We start from the raw sequence: 26,571 nt of genomic DNA on the forward strand, positions 1-26,571 counted from the left end.
AGTGAGCGTCTTGAGATACGAGCATGGTTGCATTCAGTGGAAATCCGTTATTTTACAACTGAACTTTGTGTCAAAGCTTTATACAGTATATGGAAGTTGCGGGCCGTCAAGGACTGCAAGGCCTTCTCTGCTGGCCTAAAAATATCTATCACAGACTAATGTGAATTATACTTTGTCCACGAATTCTTTTTAAATGATTCCAATTTGTCTTTCAGTTTCCTTTTTATTGCTTTTCCGCTGTTGTGCTTCGAGATGTGTGTTGTCGTATTTAAGCATTTAACCAATCACATTTGAGTCATTATTTGTTACCAGAAATCTACCTGGACGCCTTCACCATCATTTCCGCAGGCCCTGAAGCATAAATAATCAAAGTCGATGAAACTGTTGCTTTAACCAATCAGAGTTCCAGTTGGTTTAACCACCACCACGGGTATTAGTGTTTATTTTTAGGATTTACGTGAAGATTTTTTTTGCCAACCATTCAGTTAAAAAAAAAAAAGAAAATAAAGAGGAAGAGACATAATCAATGATCCGATCATTAAATGGACCAATTTAATTAAATAATTGATTGATTGGGGTGGCTTCATGTCAACCTCATAGAGTGATTGGGACTAGCCTCACCCACGAAAAGCCAAAATATGTGGGTAATAAAAACCCACTGGAATACTTTAGGAAAAATAATAAATTTCAAAAACGACATTCAATGGGTGGAGAATGTGGTAGTCAAATAAGAGTGAACAAGAGTGCTCGGGCTCAGTTTACACACATGCAAAGTTAGCAGGGAGAAGGAGGTGAAGGAAAGTAAAAATAACAAAACACACACACACACACACACACACACACACACACACACACACACACACACACACACACACACACACACACACACACACACACACACACACACACACACACTGCACTTCAATTCTACATTGTTAGATGCCCACATCCCCTCTCAGACGCTCCTACGATTTGGTTCATTGACTTTCCCAAGATTAAATAACAGTTAAAGGACAACCGACACCATTTATGTTTCCTAACTGATATCAGAAAAATGTTTTATAGCATTTAAAATACCCAAAACATGCAGGTTGATATTTTTAGTCAAATGCAAAACACAAAAAAAGTTAAAGTGTCCCAAAACTACTTCAAAATGATCCCGGAAATGGCGACTCTCAGAAGGTCCCGCCCCCTTGTTCGTGACGTCACGGTAGGACGTCTTGCCTTGCTCGAGAATCAAAACAATGGCTTCATATTCAGAGCATAATAATAATAATAATACATGTGATTTATAAGCGCCTTTCAAAATTCTCAAGGACGCTTTCCAGTCACAGGATATTTTTTTCTGCGGGTGGGCAGCGGCAGCCACAAGATCTTTTCTTGTTCCTCATCCAGTTATGAATATGACTCAAAAAGTTCCGAAGAGGAAAGCATAAATATTTGCAATCGATTAAAGAAGTCCTTCCGTATCAATTCGATGGCGCCCAAGCTCCGTTGGAAATGGGCTGATTTGTCTGCCTGGAATTTGTGTCAACTAGTATCAAATAGTAGTCTTGGTGCAACACACAACCATTCACCATCGCGTTGTTTTTTCCTTCTAATTTCGCCATCAACACGGATCAACACGAAGTTTTCAGACCAAACAAAGTACCCAAAAATGCATCGTGTGTCGCTTTCTCGGTCAAGGGCGTTCCTTTAGTGACGTCACGTACGGACTCGTCACCAACTCAAAAACAAGACTTCCTGAATATTCAGCGCGAATCTTAAAACGTAAAATATAGCTATATGCGGTGGAATCTTTGTAAAATCCGCTCAGTAGAAGTCATTTGAAGTGATTTTACAAATTAAGGACACAACTTGTCCGCAGGCATTTCCTTCTTCCTCAATCCTAAAGGTAGAGCGTCAAACATATTTCACTAGTTCATTCCTCCAGCGTGAAATCACACAGTCACATTACCTCACCGCTAACATTCAACATGCGTCAGATATGAACTATTCTTTATCATGTCATTAATGCACCTCTGCCAACTCTCTGGCTTAATTAAACGTATTAAATTGAAACTTAACTCATTTTTTTGGAATGCCATCCATCCATGCCCAATGCAAGAAGCATACTAGCTTCAGCTTTTATTTTTTTTTAACCCCACAAATGTTGTCATTGACTTTCTTACCACATAGATACCATCAATGTTCTCAGATGACATACTACCAGGTGGAAAAAAAAAAGAAACAAAAAACATAAGAGCCGTTTAACTGTTACAAATCTTTAAGGTTGTTCCGGGTTCACCCTCAGGGTATACGCAAAGGTTTTGGCTGAGGGTCAGTTAGTGTGATCATGTTATTTGTAAGCAAGCTGCTTCTGGTCAAATAAAATACAGTGGTACTTAGGGAACTGATTTTGTCTTGTCTAAGAAGTCAGAATTCAACTGACAACTTCGGGGGGTGGCGGGGGGGGGCTGTAATTCACACGATATAATTGTACTTTATTATTGTATCTATGCTTGTCAGTGACTGTAAAGTGTCCTTGACAGCTTGTCCTGTAAAGTGACCTTGAGCGTTTTGAAAGGCGCTTATAAATGAAATATATTATTATTGTTCTAATACTGGGCCACTGACCACATGAAGACTTTTGCTCAATTGCAGTGAATATCGTTGCCTCTAACGCTACAGCACCCCCTGGCGGTTGTTTCAAACAAGGCATCCCAAAGCAGTTTGCATCTGGCTAAATATTTATTTTTGACACTTTGAATCGTGAAAGTCCCTACTTATTCCAAATATGACATGATTCTTGTTTAGTATTTCTTGATGGAAAGGCAGGAAACGTTCAGATTAGCCCTGCAACTGCATTACACAGAACTTGATGTGTTTGAAAGTGTGAATTTGCTGGTTCATAGAAATTAAAAGCTTGCATTTGTGGCTTTATCTTATGCTATCATATCAGCCCCCTCGCCTCCCGTGGCGTCCGAGAGGCTGAGCTCCTCCAGCATTTCTGTCAAGGAGATACGCGGTGCGCCATCGTCGTCGGTGTCGCTCTCCACTGGGATCTTGGAGGCGTCTGAAATGAATTTTAAAAAAATCAGTCGCAATAAAAATGTTGTCGCAATACATCATGAGCACAAATCACACAAAAGATACACAATAATAATAATAATAAAAATATTACATGTCATTTATAAGCGCCTTTCAAAACTCTCAAGGTCACTTTACAGCCACAGGATACATTTTACTGTGGGTGAGCAGCGGCAGACACACGCGCCAGCGTTCACACAACCCACTCATAGAAAGCTAACTAGCCAGCTAATAGATAGCCAGCTAGATAGCTAATAGGCAGCAAATAGATAGCTAGCTAGGTAGCCAGCGAGATAGCCATCTAGATAGCTAATAGACAGTAAATAGATAGCAAGCTAGGTAGCCAGCCAGATAGCTAATAGACAGCTAACAAACAGCAAATAGACAGTTAGATAGGTATCCTGCTAGATAGCGAGCCAGATAGAATAAATATGAATTACATCCAGGTTAATTTTGTTTAAATTAATACAACTATTAATTCATTGAAATGACTATGTTCCACTTTTCAGAATAAAACAGAAAAAAAACATGATTTCGAAAACGACTTTATGATACATTAGTTTATTTCTTTAATTGCAATACAATAGCATATTTATTATACTTAAAATATGGTATATTTTGTGTAGTTTTAAGGCTTATTTAGTCTAAAATTATTTTTAATGGGGACCTGGGAACGGATTATTCTCATTTTTAATGGTTTCTTATAGGAAATAAATGTTCAGCAGACCGACTTTTCGCCTTACACACACTTTCTGGGAACCAATTAAGATCGTATGCTGAGGTATCACTGTCAATACTTTTGCCCATTTTTGACCAAACACTCTAATTCCTATGTCAATTATTAAAGATCCTTTTGGAAACTTTTTTTAAAGTCGTACAAGGAGGAAAATTTGTAGAGGCACTGACAGGAAATGTCTTAAAAAGCTCCATGGAAATAGTCAGGTTGTTTTCCAATGTACCGTTAGCCAACCTGCTTTTATTGAATTAAAACACCACTGTATAAATAAACAAACTTAGTCACATACTGTAACTCTTTGCGGGTATATTTTCATTGAAATCCTCAGCCAACAGTACATGAGACAATTTTATCCAAAGTGGAAAGAAAGCTTGCGAATGCTCACCTCTATAGATGTTAACGTTCTTCCTCAGAGCCTCATCCTCCTCCAGGTCCTCCAGGAAGTCCTGGAATTGTCTGTGGACACAAATGCAGAGTTAAGATAGGGAATGCAGAAACCAAATACAGTGAGACCTCAACTTACGAACTTAATTGGTTCCAGACACAGTGTGTCAGGGGAAAAGTGTGTATCTCAAAAAAAGAATTCCCATAGGAAACCATTAAAATGGGAATAATCCGTTCCCGGGTTTCCATAAAATATACTTTTCAACTAGATAAGCCTTAAAACTACACACAACATACCTTATTCTATGTATAATAAATGTGCTATTGTATCATAAAGTCACTTTATTTTTTTGTGATAGTCATTTATGGCTTGATGGAATGGCGTTGGAGGTCGAAGGTCAAAGGGAATTGCTGTTTGGAAAGAGAGGCGCATTACATGAGGACTGTAATTAAAGAAATAAACTGTGCTGTAAAAGAAAGTTTTATTTACCTTTTTGATGGTCGTTGATGGCTTATGGAAGGAGAGTCACCTTCCATAAGGACTGTTGGTAACTTAACCTCTGGTGCTGTTCGGTCGTGTGCTTCTGCCGAAGATCACTCCGCCAGCCGTGGTGGGTGTGTATTATGAAAATAGTGCTTATTATAAGGTTTAATTTTCAGAAATTTGATGTTTGTAAGACGAAAAGTTTGTAAGTTAAGGTGTTTGTAAGTTGAGGTCTCACTGTATAATAGGGGTTCAATTTGAGATGACGCTAATCAGCAGCTATATTTTACTTTAAATAAGCTGAAAAAAGACAGTAAGGTACCTCTCATCATCTGTATTCATGCCCTCGCCATTTTTATCCATCTCCTGAAGTTTCCAGTTCCTGCGTCTCACTCTGCGGCTGCGGTCAAAGCTCTTTTTGATCAGCACCTTTTAAGAATCCAGTTGATATTTTATGACTGCGTTTCTCCAGAAGAGGGCAGTATCAAGTAAAAAAAGGAAAGTTTCAGTTGCACAGTTTTAATTAGGAGAAATCCTACCACGTCAGGTACATGATGAGGGTTCATCTTATTCAAGAACTCATCGTTGACATTGGAATTGGCAAAGTCGTACCTGTTGGAAACAAAATGGCAACTTGTAATCGTTCTTTTCCTCAGATGGAGAAAGAAACGACTTAAGTCATCAATACTCACCCCATGACCAGGTCTCCAATGTTGAGCAGGTGGCCCAGGAATGTGCGGCAGTGGTACTGCTGATTGGTGTCCATCTCTGAAGTTTTCTGGACCCACAGCTCAGCCAGGGTGTGCTGGAAAACATGCAGGGAGAAAAGAGTAAGAGTGTTTGACTCCCGTAACCAATTAGCGATGAGTTTTTTTTTCAAAACATACAAATAGTTTATCAAATATAAAATGGGACTTTTTCCCCCTTCAAAATAAGAGCATTAACTTTCTCCTTCGGTATGTCCTGTGCTTATTTTGTCATAGAACACAATGTTTTGTGAATTGTGAAAAATCTGACGATACACTTTGAGGCAGCTGGCAATACGCGAGAAACAATACAATACAATACAGGTAACATCCGACTTGCGACTGGCTCGACTTACGACCACGACCTCCAGACCCTATTTTAAAAATTGTAATTATACGCCTGGCACTGCAACGCGCTAGCAGGCCAGCAACGCGTACAGCAATTTTGGCCAGCCAGCATCTCACTCTCGTACAGCAATCGACTGTGTGATGGCACCAGAGGGGGGAGTTTGCGAGTCAGCCTCCGAGTCTCTATGCAACATTTTGAATGGATTTCGACTTAAGACCATTTTGACTTACGACCACTTGGTCGGAACGGAACTCGGTCGTAAGTCAGATGCTACCTGTACATCCTAATTTATATCGCGCTTTCACAACAGCTGCAGCTGTAACAAAGCGCTTCACATAATAGTCAACACAAAGCAAAATAATAAACAACAGTAACATTAAAAAAATGGACGGTTGTGCAATCCTAACGACTTTCGCCCATGTACTCGATGATGTTTGAGTACAAGACAAACACCTTATAACATGAAGCAGTTATAGCTGAAAGAGGAGAGGATGAAAGGGTCCTTTTCACCAGTGGATCTGGCACGTCATGGTGGAATGTGCCCAACCTCTACAAGCTAAGTTTTGAAAGCAAACACGAACATCCATTGACAAAGAGATTGTCTCACATCTCCTGTCCCAGATAAATCTGCAGCAATTCCAAGCCGCGATAGTTCCACATACGCATTTTTTTGTGCCGAGAGCGGCTCTGTTTGACAGAACTAATTACACAAAATAACAGGTGAGAGTCAAGAACAGGAACGCACTTGCACGTTGGGTAACTCAACATTATCCATATTGGGCCGATACGGCCTTATGTATAGGTAGTGGGTGCTCGAAAATGCTCTCAATACCAGTCATGATACTCAAAAAAAAAATAAAAAATAATGCGGCAGTATAATACATTGGCAAATCATCATTTGCATGGGAAAAACTGAAGCATAAACAGCCATTCAAATTCGTCTTTCTTTCACCAATTTACTGTGACAAAAACAATCAATAATGATAATGCATTCTGAGAACTGTGTCACAGTAAATATCTGTTCCCTGTGCAGTGAATACAAAAACACCTCTCTCGTGAATCCCACACGCAAATTCGGGAACAATGTAATTGCTCACTATTGATTTTGTTTCCAAGAGAATAGCGATGCGCCCTCTCCTCCACCCCGCCTCCCAGAACCCCTATTAATGCATTCCGTTGTGTAGCTATGCACAAACAACACCCCACCCCTGCTCCGCTCACCTTATTGGACCTCATGCCAGCTCCAACAGCAAGCTTCTGATCTCTGATGATGTCAATATCCATCACGATAAACTCCTCCAGTTGCCGTGGGTTACAGAGGCTGCTGAAGGGATGGCGCCAGTATGTGCCATTATCAACCTCGGCGACTGGGTGAAAAATGAATTATTATATAACAGGGATAATTGTGCGGCATGAGTGCAAATCTGACAAAGGAGCGAGGCTCCCAATTATGTGGTTTACGATGCTTTTGTTATAAAGATGACACAAATAATCGTGATGCTCTGGTTCATACCCTTTTCGCATAGCACTACTAGAAAAAAAATATCTAAGCAATTAGAACATGAATGAATGTCAGTATAACAAAACATAAACAGGGAAAATAAGGGAAAATATTGAGGTAGTTAATATTGAAAAGACATGAGCTACTACTGCTTTGTGTCACAAAAATGGCCTGGCCATTGTAAACGCGCATGTGGCTTTAAAGATGACAAAATTCCAAAAACAGTTTATTTCCCTTAATTACAATCCGATAGAACATTTATTATACATAAAATAAGTTATATTTTGTGTAGTTTTAATGCTCATTTGGGAGAACATTATGTTTTATGGGGACCTGGGAACAGATTATTCTCATTTTTAATGATTTCTTATGGGAAATTAATTTTTGGGATACACACTTTTCGCCTTACACACTGTGTCTGAGAACCAATAAAGTTCGTAAGCCAAGGTATCACTGTACTATCTTCACAAATTTTAAGTTGGTGAAGGGGGCAAACTACAATTTTACCCAGAAAATAACAGCGACGGGTGTCCAATACAAACAATGTCAGTTGGCCTAAGAGGGCCGCCTGGACTTACTCTGCAGGGTGTTTGGGTCGATGAGGTGGATGGTGCTGGTCACACGGATGCACACGCACACTTGACCCATGTTCCCCAGGCTCTGCGCCAGCCGCGGCGACAAACACACGACATTGTCCTGACAACACGAGACGAGTCAGCTTCCAAAGTGAGGACTGTCCCAATTGTTATACTGAAAAACGCTGCTTACTAAAATACTCCAAATATAAACGTGGTGACTATTTAGACGTCTAGCTAAAGCTATTGGAACAGTCGGACCGATGTTTATCCAATGGCTCTCATTCTTTTTTCACTTTCCTTCTCTCACTCTCTTTGCGATAGCTTACTTTTCCCGCGCGTAGTCCATTGTACTCTATTATGACCTATTCCGTGAAGAACTTTATGTTGTTCCCCTTTTCCCAAGTATGTAAGGCACAATGCAAATTAACTAATTCACTGCCAGACGTGCAAAAATGTGTCCACTCCAGTGCCAGGGTTTTTGTCATTGTTACTCGAATTCTAGGACCCACAGAATATTGAGTTTTAGGACTACATAAACATTCAATGCAGCGTTAGAAACCTTAGACTCTCTTCTTTCATCAGAAAAGAAAGAGTTAATTCCTAAATTATATGGGTCTGGAGTTATATGAGCTTGAAATGAGGGCGGCTGTCCAAAATACAATGCAATACATACATATTGGTTTATACAACGCTAGAAAAACTTATCCTGACTGTAAAGTGACCTTGACTTTTGAAAGGTGCTTAAAAATGAAATGTATTATTATTATTATTATTATTATTATTATTATTATTATTATTACTATTATTATTAACAACAGCTGAAGTTGGAAACAAGCACTAACATTGAAAAAAAAAAAAACACATTGCCCAAAGGTCTGGCCAGCGCTTAATCGGTCGGCACTGCAGCTAGAAAAACCAAAATCCAAAAAAATTTGGGAATGGCACTGTACGTCCAAATTTCAATTCCCGAATAAATTCAGGAATGGCAGTGAATGAGATAAGTGTTGATTTATAGGCTATTAATATCCTGATTTCGCGCCGTGAAACCCAAATTGTTTCAATTGACGGTTTCTACTGTTCCAATACTTTTATAGAAGAAGCGTGGTAGTTTTACATTATATGGTAAATTTCTACCTACTGGCTAAGATCATGTACTCCAAATAAATCAGTTTTAAAGTATGAAAGAATGTTTTTGTCCAAGTCCCTTATATTAAGAATAAGCTGGTGTGAGTGTAGGCGTATACCTTGCAAACAGGCACTATCTCCATGGAGTACGTGCTCTTGTAGTTGTAAGTGTTTGAGTGGATGTCATGAGAGATGAGGCGCTGGGACACTTTTGACCTTCAGATTGGAGCAAAGAACACATTTAGACACGCTCGGAAATGTTGCAAGGAAGATTGGACACAGTGAAAGAAAATGTATTGTTGACGTTTTGGTTACATAATAATAATACATCACATTTTAAGTGCCTTTTAAAGCTCTCAAGGACACTTTACAGTCACGGACAAGCATAGGTACTATAATAAATAAAATACAATCACAAATAGAATACAATAAATAAAATACAAATACACAGAAAATGCAATTTTAAATAGGTGGGTTTTGAGATGCATGCAAGTTTTGCATATAAATTCGGTATTCTTGACAAACTGATCAAAGTTTTCTCATGCTTTGTTGAACCAATGGGAGTTAGGTATTTTTCAAGACCCTTATTGATTTTACATGAGAATATGTGAGCCATGTGAGCCAGATTGACATCGTCTTTGTATTACTGTCCTATGTTAAATCAGTAGTCATGTTGCATTTTATGTGACAGCAAATCTTGCCCAGGTAAATCATCAACCACGAAGTTCCACCAGCTACTTCCACGTTTAAACGTCGAAACTCATTAAAAAGTCCTCATCACAGCTGCAAGCAATATCGAAGGTTCCCATGAATAAATGAAATGTTTACCCATCGCCGGGTTGGCTCTTTGTTTGTTTACTTGGCTCACCTGCAGGGCACCGTGCACTGGAGGAAGTCGACCATCTTCTGAGCATGCTGCTTGGAGCCATAGTAGAAATCAATGCCGTCTAAGAGAGGAAAAAAAACAACAACATGAACTGGTGCAAAGCCGATGAGCGACACAACAAAGTCGGAGGGGATAGATGAGGGAAAATATGGCGGCCATATGGCTGAACAAACGCTTTCAGATGTGGGGAACTTCTTTTCAAACATTCTTTTAATCTTGAATAGCACATTGGACTACTTTGTGTATGAAATGTGCTGTAAGAACAACACTGTCTTCCTTCATGCTACATTGTGCCCGAAATTTTACCCAAAATACAACCTTAAAAAAATGGTTCTCCATGTACCACCATTATGAGCAGCATTAACACTGTAAGCCACAATAACATTACACTGCACTTAGCTACACGGGGGGAAAAAAGTAGATAAATAACGATTCTATTTAAATGTATTGCACTTAAAAAGGAAAAATGATCAACAATAATGTTTGAAAAAAAAGAAAAAAAATGATCCAAAAGATTAAATGCAAATGTTTTGAAGCTAGAATTTAAATTAAAAAAAATGAAGCCACTGTAATATTAATTTTAATTCAGTGATTCTTTTACCAATGGAACAAACACAAGTACCACATTTGGAACCACCAAAAATGTAAAAAATCAATACAAATGTACAAAACATACCATGAATTTCTTTGATGTTGACTGTATTTTGGTGGAGCTTATGCTTGAGGATTAATTGCTCCAGATAGTAGAACGTCTTTTTGTGAAGAGTCTGTCGGAAATAAAAAAAGAATCCTTTTGACAAAAGCAGCACAGAGAAAATTGAATGGGCATCTGAAAGCATTTGAAGATGCTAAAAAGGCTATTTATTAAAATGCATTCCAGTGGAATTGTAAAACAAAAATTAACTTTGTTTTCCCCGGGGTCTGTCTCTCGTTTACAGCAACACATTAAAATTTGCCAAGTGTTAAGAAGGTTATTTTTCTTAACTGCCAATCTGGAGCAATTGCACATCCTGTTAAGCTACAGTAGATCCCTACAATAAATCACTTGATAAAAATATGACTTTCATATGACGATTGATAATTATGACTTAATACCACCCAATATTCGCTTCCAAGTGACTGAAAATAACCAGGAAAACCGTTTAGGCTGTACAGTGATACCTCGGTTTACGGACCCTTAGGCTTACGAACTTTTCGGTTTACGAACGTTACATTTATGAACATTTTACCTTGGCATACGACCTTTACCTTGGCATATGAACTTTTCGTACACGGAGCTGCCTCAATGAGTGATGTGTCGTTCGTGAACAAGCCCATTCTTCTAACAATAAAATGGCAGCAGACTGTTTTTGTCCTCTATTGCCCACCCCCAGTATTCGGTTAAAGCCATGTGATTGGTCAAGAACGCAGCAGTGAGGGGGGGGGGGCTGGTTTAAACATTAAAGAGACAGGCAGACAACAGTAAGAGTTTCAATTTTGATAGTCAAAGGCAGAGTGTAGACTGAGAGGTTGAAATATCCCATCAATCAGGCTCCAAACAAACAACCCGCACAAGCCATCTGTACACATGATGCAAAAAGCCATCAACCCAGCTAAACAGAACACAATTGATGAGGAACTAGATACAATTATCACAGAGAAAGCACCTACAAGCGATCATTCCTCAAGATGGTGAAAGAAGGTTAGGTTCCTCATCAAGTGTTTAATGCTGATGAAACGGGCCACTCCATTCCATCAAGCCATCAACGACCATCACAAAAGTAAATAAAACGACTCTATTATACAGTACAGTTTATTTCTTTAATTATAATACCTTAGCACATTTATTATTCATAAAATAAGGTATAGTGTAGTTTTAAGGCTTAGAAAATTAGAAAGTACAACATTGTTTTACGGGGACCTGGGAACGGATTATTCTCATTTTAATGGTTTTCTATGGGAAATTAATTTTTGGGAGACACACTTTTCACCTTATACACTCTGTCTGGGAACCAATAAAGTTCGTAAGCCAAGGTATCACTGTATATGAGTATTTTATTGTTTCAACATCGACAAAGTCAGCTTTTGACAGAGTAAAATTGACTTTAATGGCTCTCAATCACTTACCTTCTGTCTAACTTGAACCAATGCCTTCCAAAAGTCCTTGGCCTCTACGCGGTGGCAGTCGTCACACATTTGAAACTGGATTACAAACTCCACCACAAAGACTTGCTGTAGGATTGCACCATTCAACACCTGGGGAGGCCAAAGAGATAGGAGAAATGTTTGTGTCGAACCACGTGACATTTTGACGCTATGAATGGCACACAGTGAAATTGGTTGTGTCTACAGAGTAAGAACACTTTGTACAAGAAGACACACATAGTTAGCGCCATTAGCTGCCATTTTTCTGTAAAAATTGAACAGAGTTGCCTTGGTTGGTCAATCAGCACAAAGATCACATTTTGGGTATATTTCCACTTGCCCAAAGAATGACACCAGGCAATAATTGAGCCTCAAAATGCTATTTGTCATTACCTCCTTCTGTATGGTAAGTTTCAGCTTAATCCTTTTTGAATGAGGCTCTGTCCACAAGAAGCCAGCATCAATAAGCCGGACCTAAGAAGAGAATAGATGTTACGAATGCATGAAATAAGATGCTGTATTTTACTGCCAGCACTCTCAGTTAACGTGCATCTTTGGCATATTAAAAGGACAACCGACGTCTCCGGACAAGTTGTGTCCATAATTTGTAAAATGGCTTCAAACGACTTCTACTGAGCGTATTTTAATAAGATTCCACCGCAGAGAGCTATATTTTACGTTTTAAGACATGCGCTGAATTGGAAGTCTTGTTTTTGAGTTGGTGACGAGTCCGTACGTGATGTCACTAAAGGAACGCCCCTGACCGAAAAAAAGACACATTGTAGCAGTCCTTCCATCACGTCAATGTATTTTGCTGGACTTGTTTGGTCTGACAACCTCGTGTTGCACCCAAAAGCCGCCAGAAAAGGGTGTCCAAGCTCCATATAAGGAATTTATCAGCCTGTGGAAACGGAGGTGGCCACAGGAGGTCGCCATTTTGTGCATCTTTTTTTGGGTGAGACAGTTCCCCCCAATGTTGCCTCAAAATGGCACGAAATAAATTCTTTAATCGATTGCAAACATGTATGCTTTCCACTTCAGAACTATTTGAATCATATTCATAACTGGATGTGTAACAAGAAAGCATATTCTCCGAATCTGAAGCCATTGTTTTGATTCTCCAGGAATGCAAGACGTCTTGGTGTGACATCATGAAATGGGGACGGGATTTTCTGAAAATGCCCAATTCGCAGCTCAATTTTTTGCAGCTTTTGGACACTTTAAGTAATTTTTATTCGTGTTTAGCATCTGAATAAAAATATCATACTGCGTGTTTTGGGTATTTTTGATGCTATAAAACGTTTTTCTGATGTCAGTTAAAAAGCAAAAAAGTGACGTCGGTTGTCCTTTAAGAGTCAAGAGAAATGTCAGATGTAAGAGTAACATGTACTTTGGTCATTGAGCCTTTAATTTTTTTCAGACAAAGTGTGAGCAGCTCTCTGGACTCCAAAGCACACTGTAACCACGTGGCCGGGGGCTGCAAGTACCTGCGATGAGAAGGTCGATTCAGCAATGAATTGTCAGCAATGAATTGTTGATTCATTAGCTAAATTTAGGGTTTAAAAAAGGCACAGGACAAACCGTTCACATTGCTTGCAGAAATGCACTGTCACTTGTTTGGGAATTCCCTCAGAGATATCAACTTGAGTGCGCAGACAAGCCACACACATATTGGCCGGGTTAGGAGGAATTGGGACGCCACACGTGCAGCACAGGCTGGGATGAAGAGAAAATAAAATGCACTATACTTATTTTCAATGTCCACATTATTCAAAAAAGACAGATGGAAGGCAATTACAGAATGAGATGTTGGCCCTTTATATTGCAAGACCCAGCATTTATTGGCATGATGGAAACTTAACTCAGATATGAGTTTCTAATTTTAACCAAGTCACTTTGCCTCAACTGTGCAAATTTATGGGAGAAAAGACCTATAGAAAGATCAGGCAAATCCAAGCCATTTAATGTAAAAAAATATTTTAGGAATGAAAAATATACTCATAATTTATAGAAAGATTTAAAAATGCAATTTTCCCAACTGAAGAAAAACACATGACACTATTATTTCGGTTGTCATACACCAATTTTGATCGGAAATGAGACCCGATCACGTAGTTGTGAGTCAATCAGAAGCAAGCGGAAAATGATTGCGCAGGCTATTGTAGTTGACTGATTTCAAAAGTAATAATCCATTAATTTGTGGTACCTAAGTGATAACATGAGACGATTAAACATTTATTTGGTTTCACTGCAGCTACGGCTTTCCGAGGGAAGATGACGGTGACAAAAACAGGTTTAACACCTGGATTAAGAGGTTTACAGTACTACTTACATATTTCCCTGGGTGCTCGTGGCAGCTGACTGTATGTACTCCATTCTTGATAACTTGACAGTTTCAACAGGACTCCTACAGACACAATCAATAGATGATTTTGTTGGGAGTTCAGACTTGGCACATCGAGGGCCATAACAGCAAATCGTCAGGGTATAATTTAGTTGTCGCCGTTTTACGCCACATGCTACACAATCATGAATGTGTATTTACGGACGATTACAACTAATGACCAAATTATAAGACCAAGCATCGGCTCCTGCGTTAATGTCAAACACATAGCGTTAGCATTAGCAGCTTTACTACTATTTCAGGTTGGCAAAGCGAAAAGACACTGATGAAAAACTAACAAATAATGCCCACAAGACATTTAAAAAGTTGAAAATGTAGTACGCGCACAACTATCACGTTTACTAATGTTAGTAAATACTTAAAAAGAGATTCCGCACATACTTTCAGCTCCACGTTTTTTCCATCGAGGTCCGTGGAGAAAGCATGAGTGACGGCACTCCTGGCGTGAGGACCCAGAGCTGCCTTGCGTGCGCCTGTGTAAAATTAAGCAACATTGTTTTAATAAATAGAAGAATTGCCTGTATGGTTTTCCAGATAATAATAGTACCATCTTCTTCTTTTCCTTTCGGCGTTTCCCTTCAAGGTGTCGCCACCGCAAATCAGTGCCCTCCATCTTCAGAGGTTTGATTCGCATGTTTGTTTCGTCGGATGCACTTCCTGACACAGCTTTCTGTATTTATCCGGGCTTGGGACCGGCATAAGGAGACACTGGCTTGTGGCTACAGAACAAGCAACTCTATGAACTTAATAAAGATGCCATGACATCCCTGATCCACTGGTGAAAAGGAGGCTTTCGTCTTCTCTCCTTTCATCTAGACCCGCTTCATGTCATAAAGTCTTGTACTCAAAATATAGAGTACACGGGAAAGTCGTTATGATTGCACAACTGTCCATGTTTTTATGCTCCTGTTGTGTTAATTATTTTGCTTTGTATTTTTTTTTGCGTCCTATGATTACCCTGTATCATAGGAACAATTCGTGTTTCTTTAGTGTGCATTTGTCTTCATTTATTAGTTATTTTATTTTCTATATGACGGCAGCAGCCGGGGAGCACGTTGAGATAACTGAGTGTACGTGGAGGCATCACGGCACGCGAATTCACTCAGGAGCGTACAGTCTCAGCCAGCCAGTGTGGCAGCTGCGAATGCGAGGACGCACAACAAGCAGCTATTTTGAGGAACAGGAGGGGGACAGTCACTTGGCTTGCCCAAAAAAATCAGACGCCTACTTAGCCTGATCCTTGTCCGGTGCACAGTCTTCGTTGTAACCGCTGCGGTGGACTTACCGGACCCCCGAATGGTCAGCGGACTGCGCGTCTATCACTGCGGGGTTGAACGCTGAAGTGATCGGCTCGAACACATCGGTTGAACAAGTGTCGTTTCTTCACCAACTGTCCATTTTATAGATTAAATTCACTTGTTTTTCCACGACGGGTCCTTGCTGCACACGCCAGCAATGGAGTGAAACTGATCGGCGTAAACGCGCACAACCTGCTGCGATTCTCCCACGTTTGTAAACCATCATAAATGATAGAGGATACCATGACCCTGCTGTCCCTCTTAGGTCGCATCATGCGTTATTTTCTTCTCCGGCCGGAGACCCTGTTCCTCCTGTGCATCAGTTTGGCTTTATGGAGTTACTTCTTCCACACGGACGAAGTGAAGACCATCGTTAAATCGAGCCGCGATGCTGTCAAAATGGTCAAAGGGAAAGTCGCCGAGATGATGCAGAATGAGCGCTTCGGTGGCCTGGACGTCCTGGAAGCCGAGTTCGCCAAGACGTGGGAATTGAAGAGCCACAACGTCGCCGTGTACTCCATTCAAGGACGGCGAGATCACATGGAGGACCGCTACGATGTGCTCGCCGACATTGTCAACAAGAGCCATCCTTCCATTTTTGGGATTTTTGACGGCCACGGCGGGGAGGTGAGTTCCGTGGTTTTGCTCGAGGCAGCCAAAAATCACTCCAAACTACTTCCTTTCACACACCTCATTTGTTTGGGGTCTTACAATGACAAATAAGGTGCCAATGCATGGCAACATAATATTCTGCCAATGATAATGATCATTCATATAGCAACGATATACCTGCAGCAACACCTGTTATCATATTAACACCCGACCCACATATGAGGAATGTTGAGGAAGTTGATTGCTCTGAAAGGGAAAACTTTTAGTTCATAATTTGGATTATCATAATTTTGATTAGAAAATATATGAATAATATATATGTCACATCTTGCATTATTGTTAATCTCTGACAGTGGTTCATTGAACTACAAATACAAATTACAGTAGATTTACACTACATTCCAATAAAACATTAAGTGTGTTAATGATGTATACATTTGCCATCTTGTTTATTTTTGGTTAAAACAAAACATTCACCAATCATGTTCAAAATGATTTGTTTTGCAAGGATAAAAAAGTGCAAAAAAAGGCATGCAAAAATCCGATCGATACATTAAAATGAATTTAAATGATACAAAAAAAAAGAGTATTAAATAGAATGTCAACCCACAGGTAACATCTTTTAACCAAAGCATGACTTTAAACCAAGGTTGGTTTTGAACCGTGATTATTTTGGGTGTGAGGATAGCAAGTATAATTTCATCATTTTCCCCCCTTTGATCGATAACTGCTTCAAATGCGTGCAGAAAAGTGGTTACAATTGATGAGATTGACTGTCTGTGTCTGATGTGTTGTGTTGTATTATTTGTAATTTTATACTGACTGTTTTTGGATGGCACCCGCAGCGGATAATCCACAATAAACAAACTTTGAAAGAGCGAGAGAATGCTGCACACCCTATACAGTATATCTAAATTTATCAGTGACCCTCCATGGTCACTTTGGACTCGTATTTGGCTCGGTGAGGGGAGTTATCCATTAAACCGACAGTGGGTTTTCGCTGACACGGGATGACCTGCATGAAATATCAACATGAGCCATTTGTCATCTTCAGGGTCTTCTCTTTCTGCCAAATTGTTCCCTTAGGCCACAGGTGTCAAAGTCAAGGCCCGCGGGCCAAATCCGGCCGGCCACATCATTTTTTTTCGGCCCGCGAAAGCAAATCAAACTTGTTAAATTCCATGATGATTGCTAAAATCTGAGCCAAAATTTCATATTTTTGGATGTCAACCACAATAAAAGTCATTATTCTTGACTTCAGATTTGAAAACGAGTTATTCATTAATTTGCTGTGTGCTCTATATGTAATATTTAAAGGGATTTAAACATTCGAATGGGTTCCCCAAATTCATAACGGCCCTCGAGAGGAAACCATAACTACAATGTGGCCCGCGGCAAAAAATGACTTTGACACCCCTGCCTTAGGCACTGTGAGAGATGATGTACTGAGGACTTCTTAATCAAGTGAAATTTACTCCGTTTACTTTCAAAGTTCCCTATTGCTTATATGTACATGTACATAGCGTACTCATAGTTTGCCTCGGTGGCTTCACAATACAACACAAAATATTTGCTCTGAGCTCGATCGACTATGGAAAACTGAACCATACCACTTGGTGGAAACTTGACTTTAGAGGACTGGACACATTTGACGTGTATTGATTTTTTTTTTGCACACGGCCTCACATCAACTCATTTCCATATTTTTTATAGTAATTTTTTGGCATCTGTAAATTTATTTTTAGTGTATTTGTTTGTTCTTTACAGAAAAAAAAAATCTACACGGCTTTCAAGTACAGATAATATCTGACTTACGACCGAGTTCCGTTCCGACCAAACGGTCGTAAGTCGAAATTCATTCAAAATGTTGAATAGAAACTCTGAGGCTAAATGACATGCAAACTCACCCCATCGGGTGCCATCACACGGTCGATTGCTGTGCGAGTGTGAGATGCTCGCTGGCTGGCTGGCCAAAATTGTCCTACGCGTTGCCGGCCTGCTAGCATGTTGCGGCGCCAGGCGTAGGATTAAAATTTAACAAAAATAGGGCCTGGAGGTCATGGTCCTAAGTATGGGTGGTCGTAAATCGATCTAGTCGTAAGTCGGATGTTACCTGTATAACTAAGCAAGAATATGTCTTAATTTACGATTTACATACATTGGATTGGATTCTATGTACCTTTATTCGTCTCGCAGTGGAGACATTTACATTTAACAGCAGCAAAGTTATGAAAGGAAAAGGACAGGAAAGAAAGAAGTAGAAAAACAAAATACAGGAGCCATCTTTTTCCTCAACATTAACCCATTCACTGCCATTCACAAATTTATTCCGGAATTGAAAATATGACATAGAGCGGCATTCCCAAATTTGTTCGGGTTTTGTTTTTTCTTGTTTGGGTCCTGATAAAGCGCTGGCCATGGCCTCTGGCAATATTTTTTTCCCTTACACAAGGGGGCAGCATTTTCCTTTTTTCCATGTTCGCACTTTCTTCCAGCTTCAGCTGTTGTTAAAGCGCTATATAAAGCAATGTGATGTATTGCATTGCGTTTTGGACAGCCGCCTTCATTTCAAGCCCATATAACTCCATACTCATATAAATTAGGGATTAGTTCTTTATTTTCTGATGAAACAAGAGAATCTAAGGTTTCTTACGCCATATTGAATGTTTATGTAGTCCTAAACCTCAATATTTTGTGGGTCCTGGAATTCGAGTGACGATGACAAAAACCCTGGCACTGGATTGGACACATTTTTGGACATTGTTTGGCAGTGAATGAGTTAACCTGAATCTCGCTGGTGACTTGAACGTCAATTCAACCCAAAAAAATATGAAATAAGCAGGCATAAACAACCAACAAGTGCTGTCTGACTGCCCAGTTTGACTATCCTTAGTTTACCGTACTTTTACAGTCAGTCTGAAAGGTCATTTTATTTTCAACTGGATTATTCATTTATAAAATTGCCAAATGGGGCTTTGGGGAGCAATTGACGCAATCATCCGGTTCGCCTTCTTTGCAACTTCACCGTGGCCATTTTAACAAGTCAGTGAAGCCGGTGTTGTATATTAATACAGGTATCTGCATGCTTTTTACGTGCAGCTTCGAGCATTTTGGGGTTTTATAGTTCAAATGTTTGCATTCAACCAGCACTGGCCGGTATGTGGCCAAGTGCACTGTTGGTATTGCAGGATTAACTCGAGCAAACAAAGGGTGCTGTCTCAGGGGGACCAAAGATGACAATGTGTGTTTGAGTGTCTCTATGTGTGCATGCATGCGTGTTTGTGGCAAGCACAATGCTGAAAAAGTAATGCTTCTTTTGAAGGGCCATTAAAGGACAACCGACACCTCCGGACAAGTTGTGTCCATAATTTGCACAATCACTTCAAATGACTTCTACTGAGCGCATTTTATAAAGATTCCACCGCATATAGCTATATTTTATGTTTTAAAGGACAACCGACATCACTTTTTTGTTTCTTAACTGACATCAGAAAAACGTTTTATAGCATCTAAAAGAGCCAAAACACGCAGTATGATATTTTTATTCAAATGAAAAACACCAATAAAAATGATTTAAAGCGTCCAAAATCTGCAAAAAATTGAGCTGCGAATTGGGCATTTTCAGAAAGTCCCGCCCCCAGTTTGTGACGTCACGCCAAGACGTCTTGCATTGCTTGAGAAGCAAAACAATGGCTTCAGATTCAGAGAATATGCTTTCTTGTTACACCTCCAGTTATGAATATGATTCAAATAGTTCTGAAGAGGAAAGTATACATGTTTGCAATCGATTAAAACATTTATTCCATGCCATTTTGAGACAACATTGGGGAGAAACGATCACCAGAAAAGAGGCAGAAAATGGCAACCTCCTGTGGCCACCTCCGTTTCCACAGGCTGATAAATTCCTTATATGGAGCTTGGACACCCTCTTCTGGCGGCTTTTGGGTGCAACACAAGGTTTTCAGACCAAACAATACAGCAATATACATTGACGTGATTGAAGGACTGCCACAATGTGTCTTTTTTTTTCAGGCAGGGGGCGTTCCTTTAGTGACGTCACGTATAGACTCGTCACCAACTCAAAAACAAGACTTCCTGGATATTCAGCGCGAGTCTTAAAACGTACATTTTACAAATTATGGACACAACTTGTCCGGAGACGTCGGTTGTCCTTTAAGACTCGCGCGGAATATTCAGGAAGTCTTGTTTTCGAGTTGATGACGATGCCTGATGTGACGTCACATCAGGAACGCTTTAACAACAGCTAAAGCTGGAATAAAGCTCTGATTTGTGAGAGTCTTTCATTGACTAAATCATGCGCAGAGATTGGAGAGACAAGCATCAGTGAACATTGTCTTCAAGTTTGGACTTTATTCCTGGCAACTCCAGAGATAGGACGGAAATAAAGGATTCGTCTAATAAGAACAGGCACGTCGTCTTGTCACCGCTGTCATCCTCCTGTACTGACTTCACATCCCTCGTGGCAAAAGTTGACACTCGACAAGGTTTTTTTTATCTCTTCAGTGAGGTTAAATGAAGTGGAAAGTGGAACGCGCACAGGAGGTCATGCGCCGCTGGAAAATACTGCCAGAGATGACACCCGAGGGTGGGAAGACTTTTGGGGGGGGCTTCATGGCCGCCGTCAATTAATTTGTCCGTCATGTGGAACCGCAGCAGAAAAACGGCAAATAAAAGTGTGAATTGCTTGATATAATTTAGTTTCGCCGTAAACATTTTTAATATCTTGCTTTTCCGCCTGCTGCATTTTCCATAAAAAGTAGCCAATTGACATTCAGCAATCAAACGTCTCCTCAGAAGTTATCATGTGCACCGGAAGGTAAGAAAAGATTAACTATGCAAGACTACGGGTTTTGGGATTTTTTTCTTTGCAAAGCTTCCTTGGGTTCAATTTATTTTAGGATATGATTATGTGTAATCTCTCAGAATCAGAAAGCCTTTAATCGTCCCACAATGGGGAATTTTGACTAGTTTGGTTGACTGATTTGACTTTTCATCAAGAAGGGCATTTGATTGCAATTCTCATAGAACAGTGGTGGGCCGTCAGGGCCTGCAAAGCCTTCTCTACTGGCCTATAAATATCTGATTCACAGACTAATGTGAATTATATTTTGTCCATGAATTCTTATTCCAAATTGTCTTTTAGCTTCCTTTCATTGCTTTTCCTGTATTGGAGTGTGTGTTTTCGTATTTTAAGGACAACCGACGCCTCTGGACAAGTTGTGTCCATAATTTTAAAAATCACTTGTTTTCGAGTTGGTGACGATTCCTGACGTGACGTCATGTCAGGAACGCCCCTGACCGAGAAAGCGACACACAATGCATTTTGGGTACTTTGTTTGGTCTGAAAACATCGTGTTGATTCGTCTACCTGGACGCCATCACAATCAGTTCTTCAGGCCTTGGAGCATAAAAATCAATGTCGATGAAAGTGTTGCTTTAACCAATCAGAATTCGAGTTGGAAATACAAGGCCTGCTGGAAGGCGCTAGAAACAACAATTGATTGGCTCGTCACTAGCTTCCTAGAAAAAGACATCATGACTCATAATGCTTATTCTGCTGTGAATATGGTTCAAGAAATCTATTTATTGCAATGAGTCATTCCTGATTAACAGCCTCATATTTAATCAGGCTTGTAATCAACTGGAGTTCTAAGCCTAAGCGGTTTTAAAAGAGGATATTGACAGGAGCTCTGTCACTTTCTAAGTCAATGATTGCTTTCACGTTCAATCCGCGGGAGCCTAATTCTATGTGTGAGCGACCGCTTCCACAATTAGCTGCTTGTTTGGTGAGCGCCTTTGGGGAAACAGATGAGTCAGTTGTGCGCTCGCCATCTTGGCAGAGGTCGGCGTCAGGAGAAGAATGTTGACTGAAAAGAGCTAGCAAGTGGCAGCTGTTCAGTATTCGTCACATTGGTGCGATTGTGTAGTGAGAGAGAGTGAGAGAGAAGGACTTCCTGTTCTCTTAGCGGATGGCGGAATGGGTAGAGCAGGTGCATCTTGTGCAATAGCTTTTTGTGTGATTGTCTAACAAATAAACAAACAAACACATTTTTTAGCAATGTGATTTAAATTATGTCGGCAACATTTTCCATTTTCTCAACTGGTGAACTGGCATACCTGTCGACCTGCGAGACACTGTGACCTTACTAACGGCTCAATTTTTCCTTTCTTACTGAGAAAAAAAACATACGTGTGTGTAATATTTCGTTGCGCCAATTTATTCACACAATTTTACATGTAAACATTAATAATACTTTTAAGAAGTTACAACGCAGGTGTCAAAGTCAAGGCCCGCGGGCCAAATCCGGCCCGCCACATCATTTTTTTCGGCCCGCGAAAGCAAATCAAACTTGTTAAATTCCATGATGATTGCTATGATCTGAGCCAAAATTTCGTATTTTTGGATGTCAACCACAATAAAAGTCATTATTCTTGACTTCAGATTTGAAAATGAGTTATTCATGAATTTGCTGTGTGCTCTATATGTAATATTTGAAGGGATTTAAACATTCTAATGGGTTCCCCAAATTCATAACGGCCCTCGAGAGGAAACCATAACTGCAATGTGGCCCGCGGCAAAAAATGACTTTGACACCCCTGAGTTACAACATATTTCTAGCAATAATCAAGTACAGTCATACCTCAGCTTACAAACGCTTTAGTTCACGAACCTTTCGCCTTGCGAACATTAAATTCGCAAGAATATAATCTTGGCATACGAACTAGTTTTCGGCGGATGAACCAAATCACACGGCGCCACGGTGGCTGGCGGACTAGTTTTCCACACCCACTTTTTTTGAATGCAGATGTGGTTTGTTATCGAGTGGAGTACTTTTGCTATTATCGGACCGAAAAAAGACCCTACCACAGTCTAATGTTAAGCCGAGGGCGACACAAAAGAAAATTACGGTCAAGCAGAAGAAGCAGATAATCGAAAAACGTGAACGAGGTGTGCGTTTGTGTGACTTAGCTTCCCAGTACCAGTACGCTAAGTCGACCATTGCTGCGTGTGGCTAAGGGTGTTTCTGTGTTGTCTAAGCAACGGTCTCAGGCAATAAAAGAGGTTGAAAAACTTCAGTTGATTTGGATTAACGAAAAGCAGCTAGCAGGGGACCGTGTTAGTGAGGGTATTATCGCCGAGAAAGCACGGCAACCTCACTCAGATATCATCAAGAGGCAACTACATCAACGACCATCACAAAGGTAAATAAAACGATTTTATTATACAGTACAGTTTATTTCTTTAATTGCAACACAATAGCACGTTTATTATACATATAATTAGGTTTATTTTATGCAGTTTTAAGGCTTATTTAGTAGAAAATTATGTTTTATTGGGACCTGGGAACGAATTATTCTCATTTTTAATGGTTTCATATGGGAAACAAATGTTTGGCAGACAAACTTTTCGCCTTACACACAGTTTCTGGGAACCAATTAAGTTTGTAAGCTAAGGTATCACTGTATTTTATACTTTTTTTTAACAGTGGTCAATCGCAACACTTTTGATGAGGTGGTTTCAAAGGGGATTTATGTTTTTTTTATGATATATAATTTTTATAAAAATATGAATGATATTACAGCGGGGAAAAACACGGTAAAATGTTTGATTTAACTGATTTCAAAATAAAATTCCATTTGTCTATTTCTTCTACAGACTTTTCGCACAGACTTGTTTTCTCGGTGGTCGACTTTGCTTTTTTCGAGGAGCGATACTTATTTAACAATTTTGCCGTTTCCCGTACAAACTTTCTTGTACGCCGTACCCAAATAAAAACGTGCAAAAATCATACAGAATACGGCAAAATACAGCCGGTTGAAAGGTATGGGAACAGTCCACGGGCTACCGGTCAATCGCGATCAACTGGGTCGTGTTGTGCTATTGGCTGGCAACCGGTTCAGGGTGTGCCCTGAAATACAGCTGGGATATGCTCCAATACGCCCATAACCCTCGTGAGGATAAAACGGTTCGGGTAATGTATGTGGGTGTGGATAGATGGATAGTTTTCATGTATGGATAGATGGATGTATCTTTTGGATTAGTGCATTCTTCAATGCAAGATTTAAACACTTAATTCCGGTCTGGCGCCCACATGTGCCTCACTTGCTCACATGCATAGGCCAATCGAAATGGAAGGAATGTGGCCAATATGTGTTTGATATTTGCACATGGTTTCTATTCACTGTGTAACTTTTGAGTGTGAGGAGTAAAGCCTTTCAATAAAACCAGCAGCGAGCAGACTGCTCACGGGATAGAGGGAGAATAATGTTATTTTAACATGATTCATAATACCGTAATTCGCATTTGTAGAAGGGAAAATTTTATACATACCTATTACGGGACTTTTTCATCATGTCTTCAACTTTCAATATATACACGAATCAATTTCCTCATCCGCGTATCCTCACAAGGGCGTTTCCCATGTCGTAGGTTCGGTACTCCATTGGTCGCTAGCCAATCGCAGGGCACAGATCCAAACAACTGGACGAAGAATCACACCCAGGGATAATTTCAATAACCTAACCTGTTTTTGGACTTTGGAAGAAATCCAAAGTACAATATAATTACCGTATTTTCTGCACTATAAGGCGCACCTGAAAGATTTATTCAAAAGCTGATATTGCGCCTCATAATGCGGTGCACCTTTTGTATGGAAAACATTTAAAAATATGTCATTCATTGACGGTACCCCTTATCATGCGGTGCACCTTATGTATGGATCAGGTTTTTAAATGTCATTCGTTGAAGGCGCACCTTATACTGTATTCCAGAAAATACGGTAATTTGAGGCCTTTCACACATCTTAAAAAGGACTGCCATGTAATTACGGATGGCGCTCTAGGTGTATTTCTAATTCTGATTTCAATAACATTCATACGCTAATTGCAAATTCGTCACAGGAAAGTCATTATTTTGAAGAACGCAAATGCAACAACTATGCTATGGTCCAACATTGTTAATTTTGTTATGTCCTAATCTTGCGTGTTCTACATTTTCGTAAGTAGCTTTTGATGATTGCTTTCTTGGAAGTCTCTTTTGCAAGATTATTAGTACCTGTGGTGTAATTGAAGTGCATTATGATGTTTCACCTTGATTATGTACAGCTTCAAAAGCCTAAAAGGAAAAGCATTTGAATTGATGAGAGAATACTGTATGCCTCACCCTCGATTTGACAGCCATGTTTTAGGGTTGTTCCATCCAGAGTGCCTATTTGGAATGAAGGAGCATCAATGACAGTCTTAAGTGGATGAGAGACTGTGTGGCTACAAAAGCATACGGTTACAGTGAAACCTCAACTTACAAACTTAATTGGTTCCCAGACAGAGTGTGTAAGGCGAAAAGTGTGTATCTAAAAAAATTCCCATAGGAAACCATTAAAATGGGAATAATCCGTTCCCGGGTTTCCATAAAATATACTTTTCAACTAAATAAGCCTAAAATGTGCTATTGTATTGTAATGAAAGAAATACACTGCATTGTATCATAAAGTCACTTTATTTACATTTGTGATGGTCATTTATGGCTTGATGGAATGGCGTTGGAGGTCGAAGGTCAAACGGAATTGCGGTTTGGAAAGAGAGGCGCATTACATGAGGACTGTAATTAAAGAAATAAACTGTGTTGTTAAATAAAGTTTTATTTACCTTTTTGATGGTCATTGATGGCTTATGGCAGGAGAGTCACCTTCCATAAGGACTGTTGGTAACTTAACCTCTGGTGCTGTTCGGTCGTGTGCTTCCGCCGAAGATCACTCCGCCAGCCGTGGTGGGTGTGTATTATGAAAATAGTGCTTATTATAAGGTTTAATTTTCATAAATTTGACGTTTGTAAGATGAAAAGTTTGTAAGATAAGGTGTTTGTAAGTTGAGGTCTCACTGTAAATGGGTGAATACCGGCCCTCGGTGTGTTGTATCAATAAATAAAAATATTCTTACCAGATAGACTACCACAATTCCCACCAATTCCAGGACACAAACATTTTTCCATCCCATAAAAAAAGTCTTCAGGGCGTTCCACTGAAGCAATCTGTTGTTTACATGGAAAAAAAAACTGTTGTGAGCCTTTAAGCTGTAAAAAAATGAGGTGGAATGGAAAAAAAGGCAGATTTATAAAGAAGCAGACTGATGATTTACACGGTCATTATTAAAATACATAAACATCATATTCCAATGGGAATGTTTAGTCCAATCTGGGAAAATCCTGACCTTTTATTTTGTTAAGTTCGGAAAGCATGGCAACGGTGGCTCAAGACC

The 26,571-nt window shown here is 39.8% G+C and overlaps 2 protein-coding genes across 2 annotated transcripts in view; one reads left to right on the forward strand and one right to left on the reverse strand.

Annotated features, from left to right (window-relative positions):
- Positions 1-802: 802 nt before the first annotated feature.
- On the reverse strand, positions 803-14,850 carry nmd3 (NMD3 ribosome export adaptor). The gene is made up of 16 exons (XM_089013640.1): positions 14,768-14,850; positions 14,315-14,389; positions 13,564-13,698; positions 13,373-13,469; positions 12,376-12,456; positions 11,965-12,093; positions 10,535-10,625; positions 9,841-9,919; positions 9,092-9,188; positions 7,848-7,965; positions 6,990-7,135; positions 5,366-5,478; positions 5,213-5,285; positions 4,996-5,102; positions 4,191-4,261; positions 803-3,055 (listed from the first exon to the last, which is right to left on the reverse strand). The coding sequence occupies exons 2-16, from the start codon at positions 14,356-14,358 to the stop codon at positions 2,925-2,927; spliced, it is 1,512 nt and encodes a 503-aa protein (XP_088869766.1). The 5' UTR covers positions 14,359-14,389; positions 14,768-14,850; the 3' UTR covers positions 803-2,924.
- Positions 14,851-15,508: 658 nt separating this feature from the next.
- ppm1lb (protein phosphatase, Mg2+/Mn2+ dependent, 1Lb) overlaps positions 15,509-26,571 on the forward strand; it is a 38,535-nt gene continuing 27,472 nt past the window's right edge. Inside the window, exon 1 of the mRNA XM_089014373.1 lies at positions 15,509-16,311. Coding sequence (XP_088870499.1) covers positions 15,913-16,311 — 399 coding nt within the window. The 5' untranslated portion in view covers positions 15,509-15,912. The remainder of the gene's footprint in view (positions 16,312-26,571) is intronic.

The sequence above is a fragment of the Hippocampus bargibanti genome, linkage group LG14 (assembly GCF_051943395.1).
Source record: "Hippocampus bargibanti isolate YZ-2025 linkage group LG14, ASM5194339v1, whole genome shotgun sequence".
Classification (NCBI taxonomy): Eukaryota; Metazoa; Chordata; class Actinopteri; order Syngnathiformes; family Syngnathidae; genus Hippocampus; species Hippocampus bargibanti.